This window comes from Aulostomus chinensis, chromosome 9 (assembly GCF_037954235.1).
Source record: "Aulostomus chinensis isolate RoL2024-O1b breed Wild chromosome 9, RoL_Achi_v1.0, whole genome shotgun sequence".
NCBI classification, from domain to species: Eukaryota; Metazoa; Chordata; class Actinopteri; order Syngnathiformes; family Aulostomidae; genus Aulostomus; species Aulostomus chinensis.
In genome coordinates, this window is record NC_141328.1 from 23,830,450 (window position 1) to 23,855,236 (window position 24,787).

The following is a 24,787-nucleotide window of genomic DNA, read 5'->3' on the forward strand; positions in this document are numbered from 1 at the left end:
TGCTGTAAAATATGTCACAACAATTGAAAGATTTCCATATCAATGATTTATAGGAAAAACACTGAATTGAACAACCTCAGAAACTAATGAACATCAGTGAACAGCAATAGTTACATAGGTAGCCTACACATTTTTTAATCTTTACAAAACTGAAAACAAAAATGACCATGAATATCAAAACAAAGCAAAATCACTATTTACATTGTAATGCATAATACTGATCATAAGCACAAGTAACCCCAAATTATTTTAAAGCAGTAAAGTGCTCGTTTTCTGACCAGTTGCTGGGTGAAAGTGTATTTCTATTGCAGTTAAAAATTAGACTCAGTACAAACAATATTGACACAATTACTAAGATTGCACCATGATTAATTGTGCTGGATGACAGTGAAATTGGAATGTTGCTTGCTTTTACATATTCACAAACAAGTGCCATGAAGACAGATACGAAGTACACATCAAGCAATAATCAATATATGATCAGGACCTTGCCCTGCAAGGATTTCCAAAATACACACAGAGGGACAAAAATGCTACTGTCTTGTCTGTTTTTTTGGGAAACAAGGGTGCCATTGTTAACATATTGAAAATCCCTGCTATTAACATGTAATACTGTTTTGATTTGTTTCTGCGATGTGTATCTAAACCAAAAAGGAACACAGCCCTTCCCTTGACTGAACAAAAATAAACTGTGGGTGCAATGTGTAAATTCTGGTATCATATGTTGATTCTCATTTTATCATGAATACACAGCGTCAATACCAAATGCCATTGAATAACTGTTTTCAATCGATTGATGAAGGCAAAGGAGACTATGAGTCATCACTTTATCCTTGCTATTAAATATATACCTGTTGTCTAGTGGCAGGGGGTTGATTTATGATTTATTTCTATGTATTGGGTTCAAACAGCAGTTACATAATTTTGAATCCAAATGCACCTTTTCAACGACATCTAGTCCGAAACATTTACAAGATACAGTATGTACATCTGTAAAAGTGAAACTGAGGACAAATAAATAAGTCAACTAAGAACTAATTTTGTGTTTTCAAACACAAAACTGACACTAGCAAATAGTGATATGACTTTTATGACAATTGTGCAATTGCTACAAAGAACTGTCCAGACAACGTGTGTTTGGCATTGCCTTGACAATGCTCTGGTATAGTAGACGTAAGAAGTTACCTCATGTTCAATCTGTGATTGCTAATTCATTCCTTTAGCTGGAAGTGAAGGCTGCACAAGGTGCATTAACACACTGAGGCATTTAGAAATGGAACGTTTCCACAAACCACTGACCAAAATGAGACAGCAACACATAAAAGCATATTTAAAGACCCTATACACATGGTACTATTCTTTAAATAAGCTGTTGCTGACAATAAAATTGGCAAAAACATCCAGAGATTCTTTTCAGGCTCAGTGAACATCACTATCCATGAACTCCTCCTTGATGGAGTGCTTGCTACGTGACACCTTGCAGTCGGGCATGTCGAAACCAAAGTCAGCCCACTCATCAGTAGCTGCCGTCATCCCTGATGTCCCAACAACACCCGACCTGTTGGGGATGGTAATGGTGTGGCGGACACGAAAGTGCACAGCCTCCATGACACGCTGACGTTGCAGTTCCCCTCCAGTGGCTCCGATCGCTGCCATCGCAGAAGCCGCCATGTTACTGCTGGAGCGGAGAATCTGCTGGCCGTGGCAATCATGGTGATGAGTTGAGGCTGGCAGTTGGAGGGAAGCACCTTGTTTCAGGTCCTGCAGACCTCGCCAGATGACAACGCGTGTCTGTTCCGGTATCTTCAACGCACCTAAATCCTGGTTAGACAGCAAAGACGTGTGTAAGACGTTGACATGGTCCTTACATTGCCCCTCATCATCAGTGACAAACATTATCTGTGGAGGTTTATCATCCTGTGTGGTCTACTATTGTGTCCCTTTTGTGTCATAGCCTTAACGATGCACCATTCTAGTTTCCTCTGCCCTGTATTCAGGCACTTGCGTCTTGTGCTCATGTCTGTGTCTTCCTAGGTATTTGCAGGCTTTCTCCAAATGACATTTTACTGTACTTGTTACGATGACAATAAAGTATCATATCTTATCTTTTGTCTCAAAAAAGTTAACATGATTTTTTTTGCCAAAATAAAGTTCTGATTATGCATTTTTTTTAATCAAATCCTGTCATAATTTTGTTCTCACATTGGTTCGTTCTTTCTTATATGGTTTCTTTTCCTGCTTTCCTTTGTTTTCTGTGTAGCGTTATAAATATCAAATGTATTCTTATTATATTATTCTTATCAGATTGTGAGTGCAGGGGTTACCTCCATTGAGAGAGTCTGGAGATGGTAGATAGTTTGGAGACCTTGGGAGGTGAAGTAGTCAATGAAGTTCTGACAGCCCAGACTGGTTAGAAAGCTGTATGGGAAGAAAAGCAGGACTGCTGTTTATTTTAGTATTGGATGTGCAGAAAAACAACAACAAATAAAAAGATTTATTTAACAAATAAAGCTTCAAATGGACAGATACTATACATTTTGATAAATGCAGGGGAAATGAAATCATAAACATGCTTTTATAGTAATGATTCATAAGGCCATAGATGCTTTGGTGAAGAACCTTTATTATAAATACATGAAACGTTAAAGTTCTGGCAACATACAGTGTAACTGAAAAAGAAGCTAACTGTACATCCAACATAACCATTTAGTACCCAGAGAGATTTAGATAAGCTTCCGTATTAAATGTCTTAACACTGAAAAAGCAAAGTTTTAAAACGACCACACTGACAAATTATCTTAGAAAAGTAACAAAAAAAAAAAAAAAGTTTAAATTAAATGGAACTTGGAACATAAACACTGGAAATGTCTTCAGAAAAAAAAATCCTGCTGTGGTACATTATAGCTGTACACAAACTCACAGCGAGACTAATTTCTGATGTGACTGAATGAGTCAGTTCTGGCCTCTGCATGACAACAAATCCTCTGGCTGCAGCGGTGGACGTCAATAACTCTAGCAGCTCAGCTGTGCGAGCGGTTCACCTAGAATAAATGTCTGATTGAGACGCTGGTTGTTTTGTAATTTCGGACAGCTAACAAAGACAAAGACAGACTCTTTTAGTGCACAGACATATTCACGTGTACTACTAAGGACAGGACCGTTGTCATCTCACACAACTCACACAAGCACGCTTTTCACCTTCACTCCAGTCACACATCTTTTTGTGGGAAACACTCTTTTTTCCAGTTGTAACATGGATCACATGAGTTCCATGCAGCGAGCTCTAGGCCAGACCATACTTATAGCTCCATGCAGCCTTAACTGCTAAAAAAAATTAGCAAAGCTTTTACAAAGCAGCCATAATAAAATACAACTAACTGTAAAACACAGTTCCATCTCAACACATTTACTGCAGAACAGAAGTCCCCCCCCCCAAAAAAACAAAACAAACCAAAACAGTTTGACTACTTTTGCATGAACATCGCCACACAAAGTAGACATCAGCATGCCACGGATTCATATTTAATCTCACAAGTGCATCTAATTGTCTGCTGGTCTTTCACAAGGCAGTTAAGGAGTGTCATTGGAGGGTGAGGTACCTGACAAGGTTGGGGTCAGGGTTATACGGAGGGGGTGGGCTGCAATGGGAAGCAGACACTATAGTCTGACTGCTGTGGCCACCATTCATGTCACCATTGGCCTGCATGTGGTGGCTGTTGAGCATGTTGGGGCCTGCTGAGGCAACAAAAATGAACAACACATTACTGAACAGCAAACAGCAGCGTATTACTGTTTTACAGTTTCCAAAAGATTGGATTTTGTAAATCACTCACATGAACACTTACCCATATGTGCTATGGCAGTAGGGGCAGTGGGATGTTGCTGAGGCTGCTGCCCCACCAGATGGTTCACCGAGGGGGGTTTGCTGAGGCCTCCGTGGTTGTGGAGCTTGTTCATGTTGGACATTGGAGAGTAAGAGGAAGGGGATGCTATATGGCTCCTAGAACAAACAAGGGAGACGTTAGAGGAATGTGCGTGTCTGTAGAAAAACGTGATCAAATGGTGTGAGACACAAAGTTTTTACAGGGTGTTTTTTTGAAATCGTGTCTGTGTTTTTGGGTATGCGAGTGTGTTGGGGTGACTCACGGTCTCTGCAGCAGCTGCTGTGTTTGTTGTCTGTACGAGTCCACCAGCTGCAGCGGCACCAGCTCCACCAGCTCCAAACTGTCTTTAATCTTCATCAGCAGCTCAAAATTTTCCCGACCACGTACCTACACACAAACATGATGTGTTGCATGAAACTAATTAGGTGGGAATAATAACTGGTAGGGGCTTCCTGTAAATAAGCGCACATTTGTTTTCACTCAATGACTGTCTTGATGTAGCTTTAAATACTTCCAAGTACCATTAAACTACTGAATTAAATCCCTCACAGGGCTGGCACACTGTCAATAAAATCTATATCATTTAGAATAAGTGTGTGAAAGGCTCTCACAGGAATATAGTAAATCTCATCATCTCCGTGCCGCCTCTTCCTCGTGTTAATAGTTGGGCTGGGAATATTCGGTGGGCTCTGTTTAAAGTCTGCAGGTGACAGAAAACAACAGTCAACAGTCAGTTTCAGTCCATTTCACAGCCGCGATCATTTAGAAGAGCAACAGCTGGTTCACCAAACGAAGACCTGACAAGTCTCAATATGTGTAATAGGAAATGATAAAAGTGCATCAACTCACTGCGCTTGTTGGCATTGCCGTTTTTGGCTACACTCTCATTCAGGGCCTGCTGTTCCCTGAAGTGATCCTCATCTGCTTTGCGGTCTCGGCCAGGACACGCACATATCCGACCTTCAAATGACCTTCTCCCTAACACTTGCCCACTGCAGAAATGGTTGGAGACAGAAAATATTGGCTATGCTTTACTATAAATCTACATTATTAACAGGAGACTAATGCTTAGTTCACCAAGAGTTTTTACCACGAGTTAACTAATGTATCTTGCCGTCATTTTCTAATGGTACTCATGTTTACGGGTTACAGAAATCCAAATAGTCAGTGACCGTTACAATGAAAATAATGTGAAAGGTTAAGAAGTCAGCACCTGTTTTAAATGTCTACATGCATGAGTTATGATATATTGACTTACTCCCTGGTCTCCAGAGTGATGATGATGAGGATGGGTCTCCTGTTCATGCCCCCGACACAGCTGCTGTTGCACATGAAGTTATACAGGATGGTGGTAAACTCTGTCCCCACCTGCAACACAGAATGATGAACATCATTTATAAAAATGTGCTGAGTGATAATGGATGGGATTGATTTCTTCTATCTGACAAGGCTTTTCACTTGTTAAAACAAAGAAACTTCTTTCAATGTCTACATTTTTGCAAAAGCAAAATTCCCACATCACAGTAGAAGTCACCATTCCACCAGCAGAGGGCAGCGCTGCATTTACACACAAGTGGAGCGGCTTGGTTCATTAACCTCCTCAAGTGCAATCACAAGCATTATGATTTCCCACTCTTGTGCTTGTTTGGACGTGTCAAACATCTTTCTTTAGAAATGAGACTAAAATTTACTATTCTCACTGGCGCTGTACAAAAATATAACAGATGTGTTTCAGTGTAAGGACTCACACAATCTATGTATCATTTTTGACAGCCCTTCTCAATCTCTATTTTCATTGACCAGAAGCCAAACCACCCTTTGCGCCTTGTCTATTTTATTAATAACAATGAGGATAAACTACACATTATTTCACTATGAGGGTGCGAAGAACAGTTACAAATGACGTGTCAAGTCTTAATACTTTGTGTGTTTTAATGGTTTAAAATTCTGAATGAGACTCGCTCAGGTGGTAGAGTGGTTAGCGTGCATATCACATTCGCAGCTGTCATCGGTTCGAATCCTGGCCAGAGGTCCTTTGCTGCATGTCACACCCCCCTCTTTCTCCCTTGTTTCCTGTCTGTTTACAGTCAAATAAAAGTGTCTTACCCCCCCCCCCCCCCAAAAAAAATCAGCGTGAAACCCAACCTGTGGAGCCTCATAGGGCACGAAGACACTCTGACGGCCTGTTACAGGATCATCTACATACTGGCAGAGGTTGTTCCCCTCCACCCGGATGAGGTGACTGGCTGGGGCTGCCTGACCTGAAACAAAGGTGACAATGCAGTTGGTGATGCATCAAAATAATTGCAGAAAAATGCATTTTATTCTCCTGCATAGTCATCGACCTCATAACTATTGGCTCATTTTGGGAGACGACGATAATTTTTTTCATCTAAGGAGCTGAGTAATCCTACCATCGTTAAAGTCTCGTCCTAGTTCGTGGTTAGGGCAGCGTTTGACCACTTCTGTAATATGCTCCGCCTTCTTGTAAACAGGCATAGCTCTGATGATGCTGCCATGGGGAGGAGAGGAGGACAGCTTGATTTGGATTGGACAGGTCTTGGCAATCTGACAGTAGAGCTTCTTCAGCAAAGGAGAGTACTGGGTGGGGAAAGAACACACACACATACACACACACACACACACACACACACACACACACACAGGGTCAATTCAAATAAGTGCTTTTAAGTTAGAAATTGCATTTTTATGAATGAAAACTGATCATTGGTACCCCTGACACCAGAAGAAATTATAAATGCATACACATTACTAATTCTTCTTTTGGAAGTAAGAATACATGCAAATGCCATCAAAAAGACACGATAGATAAACTTTCAAATGGTGGCATAATCACAAAAAACTTTGCTAGACTTCATAAAGCACAAGTTTCTATGCTGGAGGAGCAGGATTTTGATTGAAGCCATTGAGTCGTCTATCAGTGAACAATTTGGTGTACAAAGATGGGGGCTACTAAAATAAAAGACAGGGCTTTGGTCACTGTAATTATGGCATTCCATGTTGAATGGGAAACAAATTGTATCATTCGAGGAAAAGAGGAGAGTGTTTGGAAAGAGAGTGTAAAACAGTCCATTTTAGTCTGTGACATAAAGTTAATTACTTTGTCATTAGAATGAAAAAATGATCATTATCTAAGTTCAATATTACTGGAGAGCATTTAAAGGCTGAAAATTTGCCACATTCATTCATTAGCCAGTCATTCACTTACAGGATGCAAAATATGAAAACCTGATTCCTCAGTTTGCAAACATTCAAACGTGCACATGCCTGTTTAGATGCATGTAAAGACACTGTCAGAAGAGGTAGCAAAGCCTTAACATGCCCCGACACAATCATGAAATCTCCAAAAATCTTACAAAAAAAGAAGAAGAAGAAATAGAAGAAGTAGAAGAAAAAAAATGAGGAGACTGTTGTCCTGTGTGGACTTGCTAAAGCAGGCCTGAGAACAAATTTATCAATGCATCCCATGGAAAAAAACTAGACATACAACTCACAGTGTGATGCTGGATAAAATAATGACTCTCTAATAGCCTTTTTTATTTGATAGTTGAGATAGAGTGGATAGAAACTGCTGCCGTGTGCGTGTGCGTGTGTGTGTGTGTGTGTGTGTGTGTGTGTGAGACAGAGAGAGACAGACAGAGACAGAGAGAGGGACAGAGAGAGAGGGATGCATTGGATGAAAGCCAGTTTTGTGGGGGAAGTTTTCATCTAGTCATATGCATATGATTTACAAAAGATGAAAGGGATAAGGATGTATTTCCAGTATTCACCTTAATTATCCCCGCCAGTCAAACGGTTCAAGTACCAGTCCTACTTTTCAGTTGTATCCATGTCACAAAACTTTAAAGCAAAAGTTTGCATGTTGTGGACAAACCACCACCTGTATTTCTCACGAGTAAGAACTCATTTAACTCTGCCAGTTCAAGCAGTCTGATCGGTTTGTGCTCAAGACAGAAAGCCTGGAGCTTTGAAAGGAAAGAGAACTGAGAGGCTTCAGAAGACAGGGAGATCTTATGAAAGACACCGTTGGGCAGCATTATGGGTAATGTAGTATCCAGTGTTTAGAGATAGACTTGCTTCTAAACGACCAGATACTGGTGCTTCACTCACAACCATCATGTAATCTGCCCCGTCCCCTCTTGCTATACCATTTTAAAAGTAATAGTCTCTCCTTGCATTTCTCTTTCCCTTTCTCTAAAAAGACTTCTCTAATTTTTTCTTAGCAATTATTTCTGATGCATGGAAATTATTGAAGTGTTCAATAATAATTCATTTAAGCTCCCTTAGTCCAATCCCCTGCAGCTTGCTGTTCTTTATAATGCTAGGGTATTTCAGACAGAAGCTAATTACATTTTAAGTATTTTTCTGTCCACTGTTCACTCAGACTTGGATTTGACTTCAGCCACAACTCATCTGTCCTGATGACAGCTGGGTGGCTCCTCCAACTTCATGGAATCCGTGTTGTGACACTGATAGTAAACCCCTTGGAACCGCACACACCGCAGTCTCTCTCTCTCTCTATTTCTTTCTCTCTCCCTCTCTCTCTCACAGACACACACACACAGACACAGACACACACACACACACACTTAGCTATGCTCCTTCAAGGGCAATGAAAATACCTGTGCACAACATTATCCCATCCACCCCCCAGCTTTCCCCGACAAGTTCCAACAGCTCATCCATACCATGAATAAATCATTTTTCTGGGATGCAACAGCCAGACAATCATCCTCTTTACTTTTCCTGTGGTGACTGTTACAAACCATTGGTTTTGCCTCAAAACATGAACTCAACAGAATTAGTAAAGACGCCTTAATTAGACTGAGGGAAGTTGGATATGGTGTTAAAAGTGTTACTGGTATCACACACCTGAATCATGGTCATGGTGGTGGTTTCATGAACAAAAATCTAGGGAACATTCAGATTCTGTGCAGTCATGGTACCCTGCAATGCTTATTTCATACTTTTTTGGTAGCTAATTTGCAAATAATCCCCACTTTTAGACATATTTCAAGCAATAATAATGTTATTCATGTTGAAAGACAGATAAGATTATTAAGTTCAGAATTCAAAGAGCTTTCGCTGCAGGTTTACCGAGTAACAACTCAGTATGAGCTGTTTTAGTGGAAACCAAAGCCAAAGGAAAATGACTGCAGACAGAATTCATCAATTCAGCTTCACGCAGTTGTGTCAGACGGAGCGTGAAAAGCAAAGGTGGCACCAGCTTCTTTGATTTCACACATCGGCCATGACTTTTTCTGTCTTACAAATGACAGTTGGGTCGTCTTATTTCTATCTGTTTGTCTGTTTACCTGGAAACACAAGAGGCCGCATGTATCTCAATTATCTATACAACTGACTTTTGATGAATGGTGGGAACGCTCACTTTATGTGTTCTGGGGATCGTCTTTTTTTGTACATGAAAAAGTCATAAATCCTTTCAGGATGCAGATGCTATGGGAGACGTCTCAACTCGCCTGGTGTATACATGCACCAACATAGCAATGACACTGCAATGTGAGATCAGCTCCATCACTGTTGGTAGCGGTGTGCAGCATTCATAAAAGAATACTGTCCGATCTGTATCTTCCTGTTCTGACAAGAGAAGCTGAGTGATGGAAAAGCTAGTTAATCTGAGGACAAAGAGAAAGATGATGAGACTGACAAGGAGTTGAAAAAGAATAAATGTAACTCAAGAAAAATGTTCAAGGTGAGAAGAGGAAATAGTAAGTAAAGGAAAAAAATGCTGATTATATCAAAATTATGGAATTATCAGGATCAGGATCAAGATCTAACGAATGTCCTGATTCTGGATTCATGGCTAAAATGACAGAATTTCAAATCTGTTTAAAGTTTGAAAAACAACAATAAAAACAACCTTGGCAAATTGATTTTTATGGACTGCCGATCCAGTGAGCTGAATGAAAATTCAAATACAAACATCACTTATATCTGGGCATTCGGGGGGGGGGGGGTGTTTATCTGGGAATATTCACACTGCAGTTTCAGCTCATAACCATTTAATTAAATGAGTTGTTTTGTGGTGGAGAAAAAAAAATCCCCTAAATTCCTCTCAAAATTTTCATTGCACCACTCGTGCTAGCGACGCTGGATCCCTGCATCTTCCTGTCATTACACAGAGGGCCACTGGTGGCAGGTCCTGACAGGCCTCTGGAGGCAAGGTGATAATTGCCAAATCGCCATCTATATACACAAGTAACAGCTTGTCTGCTGCAAATTCGCCTAACTGTCCAAATATTGAATATGCTCACACACACACACTGCCTGCGTATATGCGATGTCTCATTAACAAAGTCTTCCCTGGCTTTTGATAGAGTGTGTGTGGTTCAAGATCTCAGGTAACTCATAAGCTGTTTTAACTTGTCAACCCTTTTTGACTCAAACTATAATTAATTTGAATTTATTCTTTTTTATACTAGCACACACATTCCTTAAGGACATTTGCTGTCATTCGTAATCTCAAAATAAATAATTTTAAACTTCGATTCCTACTGACAGACGACGTACAGTAATAACCTTTTTGTCTCTGTTGTACAAAATGATTTGAAATGAACATTATATTTGACCAATATATTATCTTGTTCTTGTCAACAATAAATAAAATACAAATCGGAGCACCCAATTGTGTGTCAAAAACTGTGTGTTCTCTCCGATTTGATTTTTGTCATGAAAGCCAACGGTGATGTGGCTGCGGATGATGCGTAGGGGGGAAAGAAAGGGGAAGATGCATTGTGTAGGGCGTGTTGGGACTTGTGTCCTAACGGAGAGAAGCTAATAGCTGGGAAGAGCAGCTTCTGACAAGCTGCTGCGCAGTGCATGCTTGAGCCTGCACCCCCACTTCATCACACCGCCCCCAACACACTCCTGACACATACTGTACACACACACACACACACACACACACACACACACACACACACACACACACACACACACACACACACCACAAACATAATCTCAAGTCTGTGTGCATGGAAAGAAGTCTCATTATTTGACAAGGCTGAGGTGTTAGATCTCATTTCCAGTCGTGGTGACGCTTTGCTGGCCTCAAAGCCAAGGAATCATCTTCAACGGGCAAGAAGGTGACAGAGTTTCTGACCTCTTAACACTAATGCACTGAATCCTGAAGGGACAGTGAAGTAGGTGGGAGATTTCAGTCAAAACAGTATGACAGATTCTCTTCTCTTCTCTTCTCTTCTCTTCTCTTCTCGGTAACTCAGTATAGTCAGTATGCTCAGTATTCTCCATCACCCACGGCTAGAAGACATCCCTTAAGATCCATTAAGAGCTGGCTCTCTAAATAAGGTGACTCAGTCAGGTCCACACAGTTTTTTTCAAGTCTGTTCAAACTTTTGCTGAATATTCTATGAACACATCCACCCACTTGTATATAATTAACAAAACACACATAATTCTTAAAGTGCCATGAGTACATTTTTTTTTTGGGGGGGGGGGGGGAATCCACTAACATTCCAAGAAAAGTATTTCTTTGAGGAGGCTTAACTATAATCTCTTTTCTCTTCACACATTTAAGACGCATTACCTTAAACTCCATAAAAGTGACAAGCATTTAAAAAAAAAATTTTTTTTTACTGGTCATAGGCAACAGAGGAATCAAGATAATGACAAGGGGGATTCACAGTACTATTTCTGCTGCCTCATCATCTGCATCTTCAGTCGTGTGCTGGTCAAAAAAATTCCATTCTCTCGTCTCCAGTAGCGCCAGAATGATTCAGGCGTTTCACAATTCAATAACAATTCAGAGAGCCAGAAATCAGTTCATAATTGACTGCTGTCGGCATCTCTTTATTATCGATCCGTCACTGCATCTCTGTTGCTGATACAGCTTGATTATCTCATTCTTTCACTGACAGTACAAAAAGCTAAAAGTGCGCCTGTCTCGGAGGGAAAGGTAGTCGGTCGAAGTGGCCAAGAGGCTGGTGGTGCCTTAATCCCTTGGATTAAGTTGCAAACATAAACACAGCACATACAAGCTAACATTAATTTAAAGTGAGCTACCACTTTAAATTCTTCCAATTCTAAAGGCAAAAACTCTTTAAATTTTTTATTTTTGTAATGCATTTTATAATTTTAATTTCTGACTGTTTTTTGCATGTGTACGTTTTCTGGAACAAAAAAACTGTAAAGTAGAAGAACCTTGAGAATAATTAGGTTATAAATAATCAATGATGCATATATTTATCATCTAAGAATCAGGATGCATCTCAAAAATGATAATTTTGACCAAATTCTTAATCTCAAGGAAAAAAAAACAACAAAAAAAACACACACAAAAAAAGTTGAATAGTTCAGGCAGATGATTGGGATTTGCCAGTGACATTGGGGTCAGTTCTGAAAATAGTTGTTCAGGGAAAAAAATTAAAGAAGAAGATGAAGAATCCATACTGTTGCAAATGAGCTGAAGAGACAACAGTTTGTATCACAAAACTTGTTGAAACGGGATTTTAAGAGATTCTAGGAGTTCATGCGTTTGCAGTAATTTTACAGGAAAACCATCAACGTTTTATCATCATTTCCTTGATTTCTGTCCATATAGTATATATCCTGAGAAAGATCTGAGTCAGAGGAAGGAGTTGATAGACATGTTCTAAAAGAACACAGGGTTGAAACTTTAGGCGCCAGAGGTGACAGCCCTGAGTGTGTGAAGACAGAGGGAAGAAAGAGATGGAGAAAGAAACGCAGCAGGTCAAAGATCACGCTCTTCGGTCCTGCGAGAGATCTTCTTACATCACGAGGGCTGAGTAAAGGAGCGCACCATGCATGGTTACCTCCAGCAAACACAGCCATGGAAGAGCTCCTCACTCGATCAAACAGAGAATTCACACACACACACAAACACACACACACACACACACACACACACACACACACACACACACACACACACACACACACACACACACACGCTGAGTGAAGGAAATGCTGTTTGTATCTTGTTTCTCCAGTTTCAGGAAGGTCAACTGCCTGATAGTCAGAGGTGACACCCTTCCAACAGGAGACTTAAAGTGGTCCCATTTGTGTTTGTGTGTGTGTGTGTGTGTGTGTGTGTGTGTGTGTGTGTGTGTGTGTGTGTGTGTGTGTAACAGGGAATCCTTGAGCAGCAGAGATAAAAGATAAATCACAGTGACAAAATCAATGAAATTTAAAATTTTAGGGCGAATACTTGTTTTCTAAGTTGAATACTTAAAATCAGAGAAAGTTTGAAAGAATGTGTGTGTGTGTGTGTTTCTTACTCCTTACAATTATAATAGGTCCTGACTCGTGGCTTGTGCTGCTGACAGCATGCATTGTTCATAACACCAGCAGAAGCCTCATTCATACATTTGCACACACATTCACACACTGATGGTGGAGGCTGCCGATTACAGTGCAACCAGATCATCAGCAGTAATAAGGGGTTCAGTGTCTTGCTCAAGGACACTTTGACATGGTCTCTTTGGGAGCTCAGAGCAATAACCTTCCATTTACTAGCTGGCCACTCTAGCTCCTGAGTCTGCTGAGGCGTACTGCTGGAGACTCAGAGCTGTGCATGCTACAAAACTAAGAAAAATCCTTCTTAGACTTCTTCAGACCTAAATTATTTGTAGAGTAATAAAAAAAATGACACAAAATTGTCATATCTGGATTATCAATGACAAGCAGGGGGAAACTGGCACACTACTGCAATGAATGTAAAGTAGACCAAATGTGTGATAACTTCATTTGTATAATATGATGATGCAATAAATGGTGGAAGAATTCTTAGGCTTCTTAAAATAACATATTTAGTAGAAGCAAACCTGTATGAACTTTGACAAAATATACACTTCTCAGATGAGAATTTGTGACACTGTAAAAGCATCTAACTTTTCATTGATCATGAAACGTGCTTCACACAATGAAAGGGTGTCAAAAAACAGCATGTAAACCACATTGGAAAAATGTTCATTTGATTTTTCCTATTGCATCCATCACTTTAGATTTTATTGTTAGAGGTGAGGAGAGGACAAGATGAATCACTGAATGATCCCCTACTTCCCCTTGCACGCGACAATCCTGCACATGTGCTGGCTTGAGTGAGAGAGTGTGTGTAGTTTAATGTTGGGGAAAGAGACATATATATATATATGCATGTTTATGTCTGGGTAATTTACTCAGTAAAAGAGACAGCCAGGAGGGTTAAAAAGAAACAATGAAGAACTGCACACATAGATACACACACACACACACACACTGCATGCTAAAGCCAAGAGTGTGTGTACTCACGGTCCATGTGGCAGACTTGGCGGTGCTGGATTGCTGGAAGGACACTTGGAAGGTGTGTGGTCCTGGGTAGTCGGTGTTGGAGGGGATGGCTGGGGCAGGCGACAGGCCCTCGAAGGTGGAGTTGGGTTGGGAGTAGGGTGAGGGGGTGGGCACGGCCGAAGAGGAGGCGTTCTCGGAGCTATAGGGGCTGGCGGACGTTGCGCGGCTCCCCAGGCTCTCCATGCTGCTGCTCAGCAAGTTGTACTGAGACTGGGGAAAGAAGAAGAGCGAGGAGAATGACTGAGGCGAAGAGGGAGGAGAGAGATGGAGGGAGGACACAGGTAGAGGTGCTGGAGAGACAGGGGCTTGGAATCGCACAGGGAGGTCGGATTACACTTGGGAGAGAGAGTTGCAGGTAGTGTGTAGATTCATGTGTAACTGTCCCGGTGGGTCCATTATTAAAACTGAGCATTGGTTGTGTGATTCATATATTTAAAAGGCCAATATGAGTGCTATAAGGATCAAGCATGCAAGGGTAAACCTGTGTGTGTGAGTTACATCAGTGTGTGAGTGGTGGTTGCAGTGGGATCTCCACAGTAGCCTCCTTGGGGCTGTGCGGGCCAGAGTTGTAAAACACAGACGTAATCTGTGCTCTGTGTAATTGCCTGACATTCCCCTCTTGTCCTCTCACTGTGTTTGAGAAGAGGGAAGATTTGTTGCTCTGAGTTATGTGGTGACACACTTGTCAAAGTTAGTACACACTGTGAGGCCCATTGCTCCACAAACTCAGAAGCTGCTGTAGAAGGAAAACTGCTGAGGCTGCTGTAATTGTTCCTGATCATGATTTCATTGAGAAAACACAAAAAACAAAAAAAAACAAAAACCATAAATAAACCAGCAAGTCCACCACCTCAAAATCATTGACTTTCTCACAGTCCAAAACCAAACCAACGTGCCACCAGCTGAACAAACAGCAGAACCAACAAGTGATACAAAATAAAAAAATCTAATGCATACAAAATGAATTAATCCTACATGAATGACTGCTGTGCATCAAATAACAGAGCAAAATAACACAGATGACAAATCCGCATAATATTGATCTACATTGAAGTAGACACGTTGTTCAAAGAAGAGACCAAAAATATAAGTAGAAATCTTTACCTTCTTTTTCACGTAGTACATCTTCTAATGCTTTGGTCTCATTTGTCAACACTTCAGTCAGAAACGTCCAAATACAGCAAAGATAAGCGAGTGTGAGACCATAGCTTAACCAGAGAGTTCAAGTGAGGTGTGCATCAGTAGACACACCACTCACTCCCGGTCCCTCCCTCACACACACACACACACACACACACACACACACACACACACACACACACACACACACACACACACATGTACCGCCAGGACAAAGGTGAGGACTAGTGCTAAGAGAGAGAAACGACAGACTGAGACAACGGAGAGAAAGAGAGAGGGAAAGAGGGATGAGAACCCCCAAAAAAATTGCACGACGTTCTAATTATGGCATGCCCGGACACAGACTGCAATGCTGGGGCACATGTACACACATGCTCCAAAACACCTTGTGGAGACCTGAACTAAGTAAACACTGTCTGGTGTGATGGAGAGAAAGAGAGAGAGAGAGAGAGAGAGAGAGAGAACATTTAAAAAATTTAAGAGTTCAAGGGTCACCACCGCTGATAGCACATGTCAGTACAACTTCAGATGAACGGCTGGAGCTGAAATTGAAAACACTCAAACTTTAAAAAAAGAGTTAACTTTGTTTTTTACATTTTTGCCAACAAATGTTCCATACTCAAGAGGACAGACCATCTATCAATGATATATGGACCCTCTGAGTGGCCATAAAAGGCTATAACTTGCTTTCCACAATTTGATAAATTCTAGGACACAAGTTTAAAAAATCATCAGTTCACACGCTGATAAATTTGTGGGAAGAAGTTGTATCTGGTGCCCATAAAATTATGAAATTATAGGAACAACTTTTATCTTGTAGTCACAAAATATTTCTTATACCTCCCTAAGGCCACTCTGAGCCTTTGCAGATTAATACCAGTCAACTACATTTTTTCTTTAATTAAATGTTTTTTTCCTAGCTTTGTGCTTGTTTGATTTTTCATACACTAACTGATTCAGTTCAGAATCTAATCTAAAATCCAGCTAAGCACAAACAGTAAAGCACTAAATACCCGTCTGTTTTACAGGAGGGATTTAGAAATGAATATTTCAAGTGGATCCATCCATTTTCTACCTCTTATCCTGTCAAGAGTCACAGGGGGGGGGGCTGGAGCCTATCCTAGCAGCCTTTGGGCGAGAGGCGGGGTTCACCCTGGACAGGTCACCAGTCCATCGCAGGGCCAACACATAGAGACAGACAACCATTCACACTCACAGTCACACCTACGGTCAATTTAGAGTATCAATCAGCCTCGTCCCCTCTTGATGTCTTTGGACTGTGGGAGGAAGCTGGAGTACCAGAGAGAACCCACACAGGAACAGGGAGAACATGCAGACTCCACACTGAAAGATCCCGTGCTCCAGCCGGGGCTCAAACCCGGAACCTTCTTGCTGTGAGGCGACAGGGATAATCACTGCACCACTGTACCACCCATCTACAGTGGATGTAAGACAAAAATGTTGAAAAAATTTGGATTTGTTGGAAGTTTGTCCAAAAAAACCCGAATAACACTGATCTTTTATAACAAAGAATCAAATATATTTTTTCATTCTTTTTCCATCTAAAGGCAGTGGAGCTTCATTTCGTCTCTATTATTCACCTAATTTGTACTATAAATTCCCAATTCCCAATTTAGAGGTGGGACACACTCATTTCCTCACAGGTTACTGTTACTCTGCTCTGTGTTTCTCATGTCAAAAGACAAAAACTGACACAAAATTGGACAGACAGTCACACAAGGATATCTAAGCTTCATGTGTTTCTATGCCCTGATTCAGCAGACAAAAGCAAAGAAACAGGTCAATGTCCCAGACTTAATGCAAACTGTGTGTAGGTCACCTGAGGATGCATCGGGGCTGTGTGGGTCTATACATCAGGGACAAGGCGCACAACATTTCACCTGGTTTCAAAACCAAATATTTATTCACTTAGTTGCTATGTGAAGCTTAAAATAAATGATTTTACTCATGGAAAGATGCATTTCCTGAGATAAAAAAACCCGACGAAAATCAGTATCCAGGTTCCAATAAAAGAAACTGTGCTGTCCTCCCTCTAACATCTGTAACTGCCTTTCAAACCCTCCTCCGCCAGGTATTGTCATAGGGGCTTTACGGACATAAGCCCAGGTGTATGTGAGAAAGGCAGATAACACTTGACATAAAAACACACACATGCAAACGTGCACAGACGTCACACAGACACATGCGCTCACAGGTGTGCTTGGTCTTAGTACCTAAACTCGATCCGCAACAAGTTGAAACAGAGCTGAAACCTCTGATGCCATTATGCGAGCCAGGGTGAATGTGTGTGTGTGTGTGTGTGTGTGTGTGTGTGTGTGTGTGTGTGTGTTCACTTATGTAAGTGTTTAAGCTTCCCATCTCAGCAACATCTGATGTCCCCTATGGGCAGTCATCCTGGTAGCTGCCACTCAAAACTGAGCTTTAAAGGCTCCAAACATTTAGAAATGTAGATAAGTCATCCACAACAACCCTCACTTGTCAAGATGAGTGATATATAATGGAGTGAGGACAGGGAGTGTTTCACCCCACTGTTGACCCCTGTGTACACTTACTGTGCCGTATGAAGCAGCTCTTGTATTCAAATTTACAATCGCCACACAATTAAGAAGACTCATGTTCTGTTGTCTATGCTTCTGTTGACAGAAAAAAAAAAAATCACAACTAAAATGAAATGCCGGGTTCCAATACTGAATGAATTAAATGAAAAGTGGTGCATGCCAAAAATGATTATGCTTCAGGAACGCAAGGAGGGGAAAGAGTGATGTGAGAAGTGAATGTTGCCCCCTGTTGGCAATATCAGGCTAATTACAAGAGCAGCAGAATACTTGGCAGGGAGATCCCAACACTCAGACCAAACTGTAACTATCAGAATTCTAATCTATAGTAGTAATTATCACAACATTTTAAAATCAATTAAAAACATTTCAAAGGGAGGGGAAGCTGTGACACCATCGATATTGCTAAATGAATCTAACTTGTGAATCCCATCCATCCATCCATTTTCTACACTGCTTATCTGTTAAGAGACACGCGGGGGTCGAATCAGCGACCCTTTGGTTGCGATACAGCCACTCTACCTCTGAGCCGCGCTCAAACTTGTTAATGCACAGACAATAAATTTAGCTCCATCTTGCACAGTTTTATAATTTTGATTCATACATAACACTTCCAAATTCAAGCGAGGTCACTTGACTTTGCATGCATGCAAATGAAAAAAAAGATCAGAGGCGTCTCTTCCATCATGTAATTGTCGGCTTGATGAGATGTCAAGTGCCTCCGACTCCAAGATCACGAACCTGAGCAACCCAACAATCGTCTGCAGAACCAGACCAATAATTCCAGATTGATAACTCCTGTTCACTTACCACACCACACAGCATCTTTGGGCTCCTGAGAGATGAGATGGCGAATTTCTACGCTGGCTCTCTGACCCCTCATGGAATTTTCATTCTGCTGTGGTCAAGTGTGTCTAGTCATGTCAAGCTCTCCATGTCCAGCAGACCCACCCGTGGAGCAGGACATGATGGAGGATAAAGGAGATTTCCCTGACTCTCTTCTCTGCCAATTGTTTCCTTTGCTTGACTGGGCCTCCCAACTTGCCTTGCATCTAACAACAAATCCTGGCTCCACCCCCTTTTTTCTGTCATGACTATTCATTAACTGGCTCGGCAGGCCCAGGCTTGCCCACTTACAGATTAGATCCTACCAATATTCCATATCAGAAGGGGAAGGAAACATAGGTGTGTCTGAAATTATAAGAAGAAGACAGAGCTTCATATTCCCTTTATAGCTGTTTCACAATGAAATCATCAAAAAAATGAATCATAGTCATGCTTAAAATATATCACCATCCACGAAAAAGCTGACACTTAAGGAATATCAAATTTCATCCGGCAAAAAAAAATAAAAAATAAAAAAAATGCAGGTGCATTACACCTGTAAATACAAACAACTTACAGTATATAGAGACACAACCCAGTGTACAGATGGTTCTACAGTGGATCAGGAGGGGGTCGTGGTTTGGTCTTTAATTGACCCCCCCCCCCCCCCCCCCCCACACACACACACACACACACACAAACCACCCCTAAATCCCTACAGGCCTCTCAGCATGGAGAGAGAGGGAAACGGCTGCATAGAAGAGGGAAACTACACTGGAGGGAATCTCCTCAACCCTGGAGGGAAAAGAGACAACCAGTGCTGTGCACAGACATTTTTTTGGGGGCTTGTACTCCAGCACGAGGGTGCGTGTAATAATAATCCATAAAACTACAGATCACTTGTATATTTATTTATTGATTTCCCTGCCCTTACACTCATCCAGATGTTCAATACTTAAGTTTGCTACATTTTTCACAAAGCAAAAAGAAACAATGCAGAAAAAAACAAAGCATCCTCCTTCTTGCTTTAGCTGCTTGTGCACAAGGCTTTTCAGCATGTTCTTGAAAATGATCTCTGTCTACAGAAGCAGCTGACAGAGTTATACCGACAGGTGTCACTGATATATTGTCAGATCCATCCTAACAGTACGATCTCAGTGTAAGGCAGCATCACTTCACAGCTTCAGAAATGACCATTCAAATAATTCAGCTCTCAAACTGTTTCCTCAAAAACGAAACATTCCCATCCTCATGACAGGAGGATTTGTTGTGGAGCATGTAGAGAACAAATGATTTGTATTTTCGTGTGATGAATGAAAGCCCTGCTAAGATGGCTTCTTCCAAAGTATGGGGTGCATTCTCATTCCTGCTTTCTCACACACCTCGCAACTCACACTGACTCAAACAGGTCAGGGAAACATGGACGCCGCTCCACAGGGGCGGTGAGTGTGATGGGAAGTCAAAGGGGGACGGACAGGGGTTTGTGCCGCCTCTCTGAATTGGACCTCAAATGCAGTTGTCAGGTACGACAACATGCTTATAAGTAAGTAGTGATTCCATAGGCTAAACTTAAAAACCAAAATGGAAAATTAGAAAATGAAATACGAGAAATGTCCTGCATCACGGACACATACGGTCAGAGGCCATAAGGGAATGTGCTTGAGTACCAAGTCAATTTTTTGCATTTAGAGCAAAATCATAGTGCAAGTTTCGAGCACTACCCTTTAATTTATTCAAATTTTAAGAGACCCCACCTTTCCCACTGGAAAAAATGCAATGTAAAACTGGCAACCTGTGGTCTATTTATATTCCTTTTTCTGATTCATAAAAAATTAACGAACCCATGGGACAGTAAAGATGCTTGAATGTGTGTGTTCTTACAAGGCATTGGCTTTGCAAAGCTAGCAACAGTGATATCGTGTAAATGGACTTGCAATGGAAGCACGTGTTCCTACCATCACGTTGTCATTCATGTCCCTCATGTGGAAGACATCCATGGAAACCGCGGCCGCGCTGCTGTGGTTCACTGAGGTGCTGGCTGAAGGCACTGGGCGCTCGCCTGGCTGGCTGCCTGGGGGGAGCTCAAAGTAGGTGCTGTCCGGCTCCCTGTGTTTATCAGATGGAAAAGCTTCAACAATCGTAGTGATTTTGTTTGACAGGAAAACAAAGATCACGATCACGCGTTTAGTATTAACTGATGTAGCGGTAAACTCGGTAAATTCAACAACTAATATGTACCATAAACTTTTCCGAAACCCATTCATTCAGATATCTAGAAGATAATCTCTTTTCTACTAAACACCCTGCATCCTCTTCAACATCCTAACACAGTTTAAGACCAAAACCTGCGTAAAGTTAGAGAATATGTGTCAAAATTGTTTAAAAAAAAAAACTCTGATTAAGACCAGGCTCTTACAATTTAAAACAATGCACTGTCTATTGTGCAGAAAGCCCACTTGATGCAGGCCTATCAAAAATCAGACGTGCAGTACATTTTCAACTCCAGACTTTTCTTCGATGATCTTTTGCACCAGCAGCAGAAAATAATTGAATTCTCCCTGAATAAGATGTGCCATTGTCTGGGCTTGTAATATAGCAAGTATGGTCACATCTGGAGAAAAAAAAAATTCTGTATGCTCTCTTACGGACGCCTGTGTTTTGAGATGTTGCTACTGAAAGAATTTGGAAACTATTTATCGCATTGTTAGTAAATCCATGTCCAGCAGGTGTTATTGGGACTCACAGGGAGCTCCAAAGGTGCTCAAAGGTGCCTCCCTCTTCATTAACAGTGGACTGGGACATTTTAGATGTTGGGTAGTCAGGTGAGGAGCAGATCACTCTGTTGAGTGGATGCACAAAATTCATTACGGTGTTCATAAAGAAAAAAAAAACCAATTGCAAGAATACAGAAGTATAACATGTTAAGAAGAAATAGAGAAGAAACCACACACAACACACACACACACAACACACAACACACACGCTCATCCAGGTGTGATCGCACCAATGTAGTTCCACTGAGGTGGCACTAGGTGTCACGGGGCCTGGGCCTGCCCAGACCTGCCCGCCTCATCGCCGTCTGACTCCGATGGGAAGCTCGCCGAGGTCTGAACATCACTGCGTCGGTCACAAAACAGCCTACAACCCTAACATGTGCTGTAAAGCTTAAAGTATGGATACATTTAAATATTAACCGGTTAAATTGTATAAAACGTAACGTCACAGCTTTTAAAAATAAACTTTGACCATGACCACACCGTGAAGCAGTAAAAGTTGGTAAATGTACCTGCAAGGGGGTCATCCTGCGAGTAATTTTGTCAACACGTCGAGTATCCAAATGAATCTGCAGTTATCACAGTAACAAAAGAAAATCAAATGGATTCCTTCGGGTGGACGTCATGACGCTGATACACAGAAGTCTAAACGGTCCCCAGTTGGATCATGATCACATTATCGCACGATCCAGTCGGTCACATTTGGTCGCACCAAAGTTTACAGCTGCGCACCTCCGCAGCGTCATCTCCCTAGTAACCCTCCGGGGCAGGAAAACTGTGGCAAAGGTGCCGTGCGTGGATTTGGATCCATTCTCCGACTCTCATACAGCAATATGGCTTCGGCAGTGTTAGGAAACGCGTGCCTGTGTGTTTAAAGGACCTTACTGTAAACTTATCTCCGAGCCTTTCCACTTTGACCTCAATCGATTGAAGATATGCTGCTCACAACACATTTGAGGCGACGTCATGACCGAGCAAAGCCCCTGTTTGTTACCAGATTAACAGTTAGTTTATTTATCCATTTACACGCGCCTACAGACCTGGTGGATGTCACAGCATTTACATTCTTCTAATAAAGTAAGAATTCAATCTGCTTTCAGCCTGGTGGAAGCATCCCACCGTGGGTCAGGAGGCCCGGACGGCACACGCAAACGCACGCTGGGAGTTTAGAGTGGGGGAGCTCTGCAGCAGGTTCCCGCTGTCCCAGAGGTGACTGCCGCCGAACAAACCAGCGCAGCTTAATTGGGATTCCACCCGGGGACAGACGACTTTATTAGCCTGTAGCAGAGGAAACAGGAACATCTTCTTGTTCGATTCTGACCAAAAATAACCAAGACGGGTCTCCAGACTTGAGCGTGGTCCTGAAAAGTGCAGTCTGGTTCTGAGTATTATTGAGAATTGACAGGTAGATAGAAATAAAAAAAAAATACATTAAATACACTTACAGTCTGCTTACATATATACAAAAATAAATTTAATAAAACGATAAGATTAAATATAAACACAACAGAATTTTGCCTGCTTCTATGTGATAAAATTGATTTCTTTTTAATTCTTTTTTTGAAATGCAGTTTCTCAGATTAACCTCCGAACAATGAAATGATCGCCGTTCAGACATTGTTTTTGTTTTAATACGATTTTTTTAATTTGAATTATGTCTGTTGTTGATAGATAAACAGATAGATAGATAGATAGATAGATAGATAGATAGATAGTTAGATAGATAGATAGATAGATAGATAGATAGATAGATAGTTAGATAGATAGATAGATAGATAGATAGATAGATAGATAGATAGATAGATAGATAGATAGATAGATAGATAATATTAAGAGCAGGTGTGTTCTTCTACTTCGTTCAGTGTTCTGCGTAAAGGAGAGCCTGTTACTGACGTCAAGCACGGCCTCTGCTGGTTCTTTACCTGCATGTCACACCTTGACATCCTTGGACATTGCGCTCCTCTGTTTTGATATTCACCTGTCTCTACTTTGTGTCTCCATTCCCGGGTTACGGCACCCATGACAACACACACACACACACACACACACACACACACACACACACACACACACACACACACACACACACACACAAACATATACAGAGAGGGGGAACACACACACACACACACACACACACACACACACACACAGCCTTCCCAAGGGCAAATATGCAAGAAAATACATAGTCCCAACTGAGATTAAATTAATTATTATTACATTGTTTTAGATTTAGCCTCACTTGGCTCCATGTGACATACTGGAACATGACTGGTTCGAGTAAAAACGAATAAGTTGACATTGATTAACCGCACAAAAGTGTGACATACGATGGAGATATTTTATAAATAAGTTATTGGTTTGTCAGTTTTCTGATGCAGCCTGTGCATCGTTTCGGCCCATACTCGATAGATGATTTCCCTTTGTTGGGCCTATTTTATTTAAAGCCACACAGACGTTACACGTCGACGACAATAAGCTGCAAAATCAACGTATAATAATAACAATAACAATAACAACAACAATAATAATAATAATAATAATAATAATAATAATAATAATAATAATAACAATAAAAGATAAGGATATTAGTAATTGTTCATCCACAGCCAATTCTAAGACAGCTGAACGTCCGTGTCAACAAGGAAAACAACAAATTCCAACAAAATGCATAGGCCTGCTAAGAATTAGTAACATCAGATAGAAGTTAAATATTTGTATTACTGTTCAGATCAACATACCTGAAGGTTATTATTATCCCAATCCAAATGGTGTTTTGTTGCGCCGAGAACCTGCCTGTTTATTATCGAACATACCAAGAGAGTGACCCTCCATAAAAAAAAAATCTGCAGCAACAAAAATGAGAAAAATCGACCGAAATTTGACTTTGATAAGAGCAGCTGTTGTTGGAGATGATTGACTTTTCGCAGAAACTAAATTAAGTGAGAGCAAAAAACAGGAGGGAAGCTGATTTGCATGCTGCCCATCGGGAAGTGTGAGCTTTGCTGAGGGAGGCGAATGAGGCGTTTTTTTTCGGGTTGTTTTTTTTTTTTTTTTTTTTTGCCGGTGTAGCAGGGAGGCGGCGGTAGCGCGGTTTGGGCGCAGACGAGCGGGAAACCTTTTCCATATCAACACAGGGATGATGAGGAATCAGTTTGCTCTTCACTAAGGTTACAAGGCAGACTTGTGGAAGGAAACTTGACAGCAGCAAAACTGTGAAATAATTCAGGGTAAAAAG

General features: G+C 41.2%; 1 protein-coding gene across 8 annotated transcripts; it reads right to left on the reverse strand.

Annotated features, from left to right (window-relative positions):
- Positions 1-44: 44 nt before the first annotated feature.
- On the reverse strand, positions 45-24,539 carry tp73 (tumor protein p73). 8 transcript variants are annotated; one of them, XM_086214397.1, is made up of 15 exons: positions 22,062-22,312; positions 21,780-21,882; positions 21,519-21,614; positions 20,731-20,881; positions 14,196-14,444; positions 6,299-6,485; positions 6,030-6,145; positions 5,143-5,252; positions 4,734-4,876; positions 4,496-4,584; positions 4,147-4,271; positions 3,846-4,000; positions 3,600-3,735; positions 2,325-2,418; positions 45-1,821 (listed from the first exon to the last, which is right to left on the reverse strand). In XM_086214397.1, the coding sequence occupies exons 3-15, from the start codon at positions 21,575-21,577 to the stop codon at positions 1,420-1,422; spliced, it is 2,016 nt and encodes a 671-aa protein (XP_086070523.1). In that variant the 5' UTR covers positions 21,578-21,614; positions 21,780-21,882; positions 22,062-22,312; the 3' UTR covers positions 45-1,419. The 8 variants fall into 8 exon arrangements, with proteins under 8 accessions (XP_086070523.1, XP_086070521.1, XP_086070524.1 ...); XM_086214395.1 differs by having other exon boundaries at positions 21,780-21,939; XM_086214398.1 differs by lacking the exons at positions 21,780-21,882; positions 22,062-22,312 and adding an exon at positions 24,291-24,539.
- Positions 24,540-24,787: the final 248 nt, after the last annotated feature.